The following is a 9,928-nucleotide window of genomic DNA, read 5'->3' as shown; positions in this document are numbered from 1 at the left end:
GATGTGATGATTGATGTCAAGTTGGCCATACCCACACAGTGACATGACCACCTGCCCACGCCTACTCAGCTAGTCATTAGGGCAGAGAATCGGTTATTAAATTATTTGAATTCCACCACTGTCTGTATCTGACCAACATGATAGCATCTTTAGAACAAAATGTCCCCAAATTTTCTTCCCCCATTTTTTTGCTTCTTGTCTAAATTTTAAAAGTTTACAGCAATGGAGTTATTCTAAAATAAAATCAACATGTTTCCCTTTGACAATTTACAAAGATGCAAGAAAGGGAGAACTGCAAGTAAGCTATTATCTCCCAGGTAATTACCAAAGAAATATATATATATATTGTTCTTTTTTTCCATTTATCAAGGGAATCCTAACAAACAAGAGACAACTTAAAGCCCCTATTGCATTAAATAATATCAGCTCAGAAGTACAGAATTAAGAGTTGAGAGAATAAGAAAGATGCACATTTTATCTGGTATTTTATTTTACATACATTTCATGAGAGGCTGATTGATTATGCTTCAGCTCTTCAATGGAATGGTAACATTGGAGTTACACATTGATTTGTACAATGAGTATATTATACACTATATTGCTTCTGTTCAGGACACTGGTATTATTCTTTTTTTCTGAGACAATATGCATTTCTCCTGTCTGCAACCTCAGAGGTCCGCTTCCAATTGTTCACAAGTATTATCAGTCTGGAGACTTAATCATTGCTTCAATTATTTATCAAGTGTTGTTTCTTTCAAATAAGATCACTTTTGAAAGCCTTCCTTCTCGTGAAGTACTTGATCAGTACATGTGAGTATCCTCCACCACAATCTCAGACTCATCCCCAGTGCCATTTAAATGTTGTATTTTTTTTCTTTTCCTCTTCCTTCCTTCCTTCCATCCTCTCTCTCTTTCTTTATTTTTCTCCCTTCTCTTCCCTTCCCTCTCTCTCTCTCTCTCTCAATCTTTTCTCCAAATGTAAAATGGTTACTCAAATCCATTTGCCCTTAGCCATGCTAAAATTTTACACTTCAGAGAAACTTAGTCTCTTCTAATATGACTGTCTCAAATGAAGCAAACATTATTGCTTTTAATCGCAACATGACATTGTTCACATTCCTCTGCTTCTTGAGGGGGAAAACATGACTATTTTAGGCTATGGAGATGTCATAGAAAATAAACTACATATATATTATACTTTCTAAAGATTTTTCCTAATATACAACCAAATAATGAAAAGTTGTAAGGCAATGGAAGTGGATAGCTATTTTTATAGAATATAAAACCAAAGTAACAAGTTAAATCTAGAATGTGATGTTCCTAAATATGAAAATATATGAATCATTCCTCACATCCTTCACTCTAAAATGGAATGTTATTGCAAGTATCCAAATTAATCCTAGAAGAGACATCTCACCAGGATTTTGACAGTTTTCTAGAAGACATATCTTAAAGAGAGAGTAAATCAGGCTACAAATTTATTCAAAAATGAATATTGATTATTCTTTCCCCATGTCAGTTCTTTCTCAGCCATAAAATCTAGGGCTAATGACCACATTCCAAGTATGCCAAAGGTGCTTTGTCAAGAAGGAACTTAACTTTTTGGTTTTCTTTTCTTTGAAGATATTTTGCTTCTCATCCAAGAAGCTTCTTCAGAGCTGAATTTTCTTAGATGAGAAGCAAAACATCTTCAAAGAAAAAAATAGAATGTCCAGTTGGTTCTTGAAAAAGCACTTTTGGTACAATCATGACCTGGATGACTAAGAATCTCTATTGACATTTCAAGTGTTTAGAGCAAATAATGAGCATTACATATTGTGTAAATAAGAATATGCTTAGTACTCAAAACATTTCCACTGTCTGATTCTGAGATGGAAATATGCTGACATAGTGTATAACTCTCACTGAAGGTTCCTCACTCATAATTACCAACACACTTTGGCTCTGGCATTTGCTGTAAAGGAGATAAATGAACATCCAGAAATATTGCCCAATGTTACTCTTGGTTTCCACATTGCTACAGACTATCTTGAGGAAATTACAACCTATCATTTAGCAATGGAATTTCTATCAACAAAAGATAAATTTATCCCCAACTACAAATGTAATGACCAGACTAATACAGTAGCTGTCATTGGAGGACCCCGTACTAAAACCTGTCTCAATATGGCAATCACTCTATGCAACTACAAGTATCCTCAGGTGAGATCAGAAATGGAGCAAGATTGGAAGATCCAGTAATCATTTATTGTTTTCAGATATTGAGTCTTTATGGTAGCTTTTCCAAAAATATGCTAAAGCATCAGGCAAGAATAAATCATTTCATGACCTATAATGGAAATCAGACTCATTATTGTTTTTAATACAGTAATTTCCTTATGTCAACTTGTTACAGTCAGTCAGTCATCAGTTAGTCTCTTACATTCTTACACTAAGGCATGGGGGCTGCCTAAAAATATTAAGCAAGGATGCCAATGAACAAGCATGCATATTGCATAGTATATCTTGAGGGAAAATGTCTTTTTGCCTGGATTGTTTTCTTCCTTTTAGATCACGTATGGATCTGCTCCACTCATGAACAAGGAAACAGGAGGACATTTTGTCAACTGGATGTTCCCAGATGAGATGCACCAGTTTAAAGGAATACTATATTTACTGTTGCATTTTGGGTGGACCTGGGTTGGATTAATTTCTTTGTATCAGGAGGATAAAGAGAGGTTCATTCAAAAGAGGCTTTCTATGTTTTCAGAGAGAGGAATCTGCTTTGATTTTATAGAAAATATCCCCCGAGTAATGTATGGTAATGAAGCTGCTGAGATGGTGGAGGAGGCAGATAAATTATATAAGATCATCATGGGGAGCACAGCCATTGCAGTGATCTTAAAAGCTGAAATTACAGCTGTGGTGACTTTGAGAGTTATTATCTATGGTTTAGATTCTGATAATATTCCAAAAGAGAGAAAAGCCAAAGTTTGGATAATGGCAGCACAAGTGGAATTCACCTCCATTCGTATGCAAAGACAGTTGCCCATTGGTTTTCTCCATGGTGCACTTTCCTTTGCAATTCACTCAAAGCAACTCATAGGGTTCCAACAATTTATGCAGAAGAGAAGTCCAATGGTAGAAAATGAAGATGGCTTTATTGGGGATTTCTGGAAAGACGCCTTTGAATGTTCATTCTCCAATGATATTACAGATGAAAATGTTGAAGGGTTCTGCACTGGAGAGGAGAAACTGGAGACTCTTTCTCAATCTGTATTTGAAATGAGCATGACTGGCCACAGCTACAGTATCTATAATGCAGTGTATGCTGTGGCACATGCTTTGACAGCCATGTACACCTCCAAAAATGGTAGAATAATAGATGAGAACAGATGGAATCTCTTTTTCCAATCACCATGGCAGGTAATGTTAGCTCATGCAAAATTCAGAAATGTCATCAGGTTATGTAAACTGTACTGAATTGCTCATTTGATCAGAGCAAATTATCTGTTAGATTTTTAACTTTCTCAATTATTTGTTAAAATTCTCATTTTTTAAAAAATGTTCAATTATCACATCTAACTTTGATATATGATGGATTATGCATATGACAGAGAACATAATTTTATTCCAGTTCTAAAAAGTATAAGACTGATGCAAAATTTAACAGCTTACTTTTTATTAAGCATAGGTCAAATTGAAATGAAGAAACAGATTTATACATACCTTTTATGGAAAACTATTAACGTTCTGGTTTCATTTTTCTTGCTGATTTTTTTTTTAGCTCCATAATTTTTTGCAGAAAGTTTCCTTTAACAACAGTGCTGAGGAAGAGATTTATTTTGGTCCCAATGGGGAATTAGTAACTGAATTTGATATTCTAAATTGGGTCATATTCCCAAACAAGTCCTTTCTGAGAGTCCAGATTGGAAAAATTGACCCGATGGCTCCCTCAGACAAATTTATCATAATTTCTGTCAAGGATGCTGTTTGGCCAATCTTATTTAATCAGGTATGTAACATTTTCTACTTTGAGGGAAATCAGTTCGTCACTAACCAATTGTTTTATTTAAATCATTAAATGATTTAGATACAACAACAATATTTTGGTTAATTTTTTAGCAGCCACAATATTGTAGAAGAAGTAGCCTGAAGAAAATCAGTTTTGGAAATATATTTCAAATATACTGAATATATATCAGAATTCATTGTATTGAAATATATTATTCAAAAATGAAGGATTTAGGCTATAGATTATGTACTATCTCTGTATCTCCTTTGAAAGAGTATCATCATTCAAAAGATAGTTGCACAGTAGTTATAAGATTCATTAAAGTGATGAAGGAAGACATTCTTCTAAAAGTATAATATAACCAGTAATGTGCTGCTCCTGGTGTAGGCCACTCTATAGAGTGTTAGTAAATTCAGGGATGTGTGTGCAGCTGTGTGACCCCGGTGAGCATACATGTACCCCTGCATGACATTTAGCTTCTGTGCATGTGCCCAAAGCCAAATCTCACGTGAGGTTGCTCCCGTGAGTGAGATTTCAGTGATTTTTGCCAATTTTGGTGAAAATTGCCAAAATCTCACTTGTGTGCATGCCCTCATGCAAGATTTGGCTTCGTGCGTGAGCAGAAGCTGAATCTCACATGGGAATTCACCCACGCACCCAGCGCATGTGCGCCCACACCTGCTGCCAGCACCATTAGCGCCCACAGTGGGCAGTCCTTCAGTGAACATTTAACTATAAGCCTAGTTTTGCTACCGGTACTGCGTACCTGTTTGTTCCACCTGCAGCCCACCCTTGGATGAAATACACAGAAAAGTAAGTAAATGATACGCAGACAACTAATTTTATGCAAGAAATCCATTGTACTAAAACAAGGATGTTTTTAGCCCTGAGTCTTCAGAGAGGGGCGGCATACAAATCTAATAAATAAAATAAAAATAAATAAATAAATAAATAAACTTGCAGCCTGGTCTATATATAAAGTAAACATAATTGCACTCAGCCAAAGGGGGGGGGGAGCTTTTCTGAGCAAAATAAACCACTAAACATTATTTTTTTCATTTCATTTTTCATTTGTTTATGATCAGGAATGTTCAAATTAGTAAACCAATGCAAAAAGTATTCAACACATTTAGAACTTGCAGCCTAATCTATATATAAATGAACATTATTGCACACAGCCTGGGGGTGGCTTTTCTGAGCAAAATAAACAACTAAACATTGTTTTTTTCATTTCATTTTTCAATTGTTTATGATCAGGAATGTTCAAATTAGTAAACCAAAGCAAAAGATATTCAAAAAATGTGAAACTTGCAGCCTAATTTATATATAAATGAACATTATTGCACACAGATGGGGGAGGGGGTTTTCTGAGCAAAATAAACAAATGAACATTAATTTTTTCATTTCATTTTTCATTTGGTTGTGATCAGGAATGTTCAAATTAGTAAACCAATGCAAAAAGTTTTCAAAAAAATAAGTAGCTAAAATCAACCTTTTTTAGTTCAGATCACATAGACCCGGAAACACAACAAGTGTATAGTCTTTGCAAACAGAACAGCAAGGTTAACTGATAAAAAGAACAATCCTGAAATATACATTCTTCAGTTGAAAGACATCTCATTTTGTTGATTAACAGACATTGCCTCTTTCTCTCTGTAATGAGAAGTGTCCTCTTGGCTACAGCAAGATAAAAGTGGAAGGGAAATTATCTTGCTGCTATGATTGTCAACAGTGTCCAGAAGGGAAGATAGCTAACCAAATGGGTAAGTAAAGAAATGTATTGAATATATCAGTGACTTTATAAATACAAATGGGTTTTGAATTTTTAACATTATGGTGACTGAAAATCTTGAGCTTCACATTGTCATTATATGATTCAGCAATGGAATAATTGAATTACATTTTCATAGTTCAACAGGTTATTTGATGCTGACACTAATCAGTACATTCTAACAAGCTGGATCAATGGGTTTCCTAGATTTGAGTTGTCTCTTCTTCAGATTTCTTGAATATATTTTAATTATTTTTACAGGAAATCAAAATTTATTGTTAGACTATCTGAAATGTTAACAATAGAAATAGCACTTAGACTTATATACCAGTTCACAGTGCTATGCAACCCTCTCTAAGCAGTGTACAGAGTCAGCCTATTGCTCCAAACAATCTGACCTGAGTCAACCTTGAGCCTAGTGAGATTTGAACTGCCAAGTTGATGTCGGCTGGCAATCAGCAGAATTAGCCTGCAGTACTGCATACTAACCAATGTGCCACCAAGGCTCTAATAGCATTTGCATTTAATACAACAGTTATATCTTTCTCTAGATTTATACTTATTTTTACTTTTGAGTCCATACAGAATATATTCTCATGCAATACAGTACATGTGGCTGCCTAGGTGGCTTGAAACAAACCATTAAAAAACAGTTATAAAAACAAAACCATCCTTGCTACAAGTGCCAGACAAATCAACCTTCTGACTAAACTGCCATCCTAGGTTTACATTTTGAGGAAAAGCTATCTTCCTAACTGTTATGACCCAGGGCCCAGCACAGAGATAACACAAAGAGCTGTCAGTTCAAACCGACCCTTTTAGTGCTCCAAATCTCCCGCAAATCTCCCCCTCAAACAGCCTCTGGTCACAATTAGTCCAGCCCAGTACTATCTGCACCAAGGCTGCATGGCAATAAATCTCAAATTTATCTAACAAAACAAGAACAAAGCAAGTAGTTCAGGGAGTAAAAGATACAGATCAATCCAGAACATCAAACAGGAATGCAAGGGTCCTTGGCAAGTTCAAACATCAGCACACAGAAATTCAGCATTTGTTCCTGACAAATATCCCTCCCCATGGCATCTCTAAGCTTCATTCCCCAGGTGTGGCTGGTGAAGCTGGGTGGGGCACTCTCCTTATGAGTGGCCTCCTCCATCTGAGTTGATTATGCCTCCTGTGTACTCTCTAAGTCTTTGTATCAGAAGACGGTGGTTCATGTTCCTCAGTTGAGCTCCGTTCTTCCCTGTGTGCAGGCCTTGCTAATTCTGAATAGACTTGCCTGGACTGACTCTGCCCTTCCACAGTTTCCTCCAAGGCCAACAAAGCTGCCCTCTCACTTGCTGTTAGTTCTTGTTCCAGCTCATCTTCCACAGCAAAGTCAGACTCTGACAGGGACATGACAGTACCTTACTGCAAAGCTAAAAGTGCAGGAATTCCTCAAAACTCAAATGAGAGTCACACAAAACACTGGGGCAACTAAACAGAAGGTGTGCCTTCAAATTCATTAGATAACAACATTTAACAGAGACGATCTGGGGGTGCCCACTTCTCTGATAACAGATAATCCACCTTTAACTTGTCTCTATGATATGCAGGCCTTTAAAAGGGAAAACTAGAAAGTTAAAATGCACCTAGAGAGCACCTAGGAGTTGGTTCAGTTCATGCAGCAGTATAATGACTCAGGTGTGTCATGAGACAGCCTGTAAGGACTTCTCTCTCCTCTCTGCTCAGGAAAGCAAAACTCTTGAAACAGGCAACATTTCAAAACCAAACTTTTATTGGGAGACAGTGATAGCAAGAAGAATAAGGTGGGATCTGATCTGAAATTCCCACTCACGGTGAGAACATGATAAGATCTTCTCAAGCATCAATTTGCCCGTTCTTTTGGAGCTGAGACAAAACAGATGGCTATCCCTCCCTCTCCCCTTCCCAAGAAAATACAAGTGATGGAAAAATCAGAAACAGGAAAAGGTTATAAAGGAGCATACTGGCCCTGCCAACTATAATGGCAGTATCACGATAAGATTCTATGGGGACCTGACACAACCAGACCTACAAGTACCACTGCATTGTGGACCAGTTGCTGTTTCTAAAAGATCATCAGGTAGAGGATATTTTTGCAATGCAAATAGGATTTCTTGAAAGTTAGATATGTCTGAAACATCAAGATGTCGTAAATTTTAAGTGCTGTAACAAAATAGAAGTGTCTCAGATTTCATCTGTGAATCTTTGCTATTCTCTTAGTTTGGTTGTTTTATTTGCAGATGTTTCATTACTGAATTGATAAAATATTCAGTATAAATCTCCTGTGTCTACATACTTTTCCTACTACTTTTTGGTGGGTATGATGGTTCTTTGATGAGCACATTTTGCTGCCTAATCATTTGTCTTTTTAAAATCCATGCTTATCTGGGTGTTGGCTGATCCTATTGCAGCACATTGTAAATTATATTATGAATTATTTTAAGAAAAAAATAAAGCAAAACTTCTGGGTCACAAAACCTTACTGAATCTAGAGTGTAATTGCTAATTGGTATTTTTTTAAAAGCTAGTGTTTCAATGAATTGTTTTCTTTTTTTGTTTCTTTTCCCCATCCCTAGACTTAGATGATTGCTTTCCATGTCCAGAAGATCAATACCCAAACAAAGATGGGAATAGTTGTATTTGGAAAAGCATAACTTACTTGGCTTATCAAGAACCTTTGGGGATATCTTTGGTAGCCATAGCAATCTCCTTATCTTTCATCTCAGCTTTAGTACTGGGGATATTTATTAAACACCGGGACACCCCCATTGTCAGAGCCAACAACCGGAACCTTACCTATACTCTTCTCATCGCTCTCCTCCTCTCCTTCCTTTGCACATTGCTCTTCCTTGGGCAACCTGACCGAGTGAAATGTCTCTTGCGACAAACTGCTTTTGGCATAATTTTCTCTGTGGCTCTGTCTTGTATATTGGGAAAAACAACCATTGTTGTTCTTGCTTTCATGGCCACTAAGCCAGGCTCCAAAATGAGAAAATGGTTTGGGAAAAGGATGGCTCTTTCTATTGTTCTACCTTGCTCCCTGATACAATTCATCATTTGCACTGTGTGGTTAGCAAATTTTCCCCCTTTCTCTGATTCTGACATACATTCCATGGCTAAAGAAATTCTGCTGCAATGTAATGAGGGTTCAACCACAATGTTTTATGCTGTCCTTGGCTTCATGGGGTTCTTAACAGCGGTCAGCTTCATGGTGGCCTTCCAAGCTAGGAATTTACCTGACAGTTTCAATGAATCCAAATTTATCACTTTCAGCATGTTGGTCTTTTGCAGTGTCTGGGTATCATTTGTTCCTACCTATTTGAGCACCAAAGGAAAATACCTGGTGGCTGTAGAGATCTTCTCTATCTTAGCTTCAGCGGCTGGATTACTGGGCTGCATCTTTTCCCCAAAATGCTATATCATTATACTGAGACCGGATCTTAATAAGAAAAAGCAACTAATAAAGAAATAAACTAATTTTTATGTCTTTTATGAATCAGATTAGATTATTTTTACCATTTCTTGTACTTTGATATCATACCATTTTTGTTGGGCTTGAAGAGAGATCTTGGAAAAAAGTAGTGTTGTCAGTTTCTCAGCTACCCTAGTATAATTCACATTATTCATGATGAAAATTTATCTATTTTTGTCAGCTTGCTTACTTTGGTGATCCAGTATTTATTGATCACATTTTTGTTTCAGAGGTAGGTGTCACATACTGTAACAACTGGTTCACCCAGAGCCAAAAATGTGAGTGCATCAGAATGTATACAGCATCAAAGAAATAGTAATTACTGTATTTTTCAGAGTATATGTTGGTATGACTCGGTATAGCTAGGCTATGAGACCTTTGACATACACTGAGCAGAGAATTTTAACAGAGTGTGGATGTGTGGTAAAGCCAAAGAAAAAGACACAGACTTAGTTATGCTTAATAAGTACTATTTACATATATACAAAATAGAAACAATCCATAACAAGCACTAAACCATACAATATAATAAACACTAAGCAAATACACTCCCCCCCTTCAAGGCAAAGCAAAAGTGAATGAGCATTAAAGCATCATTGAGGGAAGGAATACTGGCGGCCTCTTATGGCGAACGAGCCCAAAATATTTAAAGTGATAGTACAAGAGA

General features: G+C 36.6%; 1 protein-coding gene across 1 annotated transcript; it reads left to right on the top strand.

Moving 5' to 3' along the window:
- Window positions 1-757: 757 nt before the first annotated feature.
- LOC139153718 (vomeronasal type-2 receptor 26-like) lies at window positions 758-9,261 on the top strand. Its single transcript, XM_070728025.1, has 6 exons — window positions 758-810; window positions 1,911-2,202; window positions 2,551-3,405; window positions 3,767-3,994; window positions 5,631-5,757; window positions 8,366-9,261. Coding segments are annotated over exons 1-6 (2,400 nt in total). The 5' UTR covers window positions 758-808.
- Window positions 9,262-9,928: the final 667 nt, after the last annotated feature.

Source organism: Erythrolamprus reginae, chromosome Z, assembly GCF_031021105.1.
Source record: "Erythrolamprus reginae isolate rEryReg1 chromosome Z, rEryReg1.hap1, whole genome shotgun sequence".
In the NCBI taxonomy this organism is placed as follows: Eukaryota; Metazoa; Chordata; class Lepidosauria; order Squamata; family Dipsadidae; genus Erythrolamprus; species Erythrolamprus reginae.
This window is presented reverse-complemented; position numbering and strand designations above follow the sequence as displayed.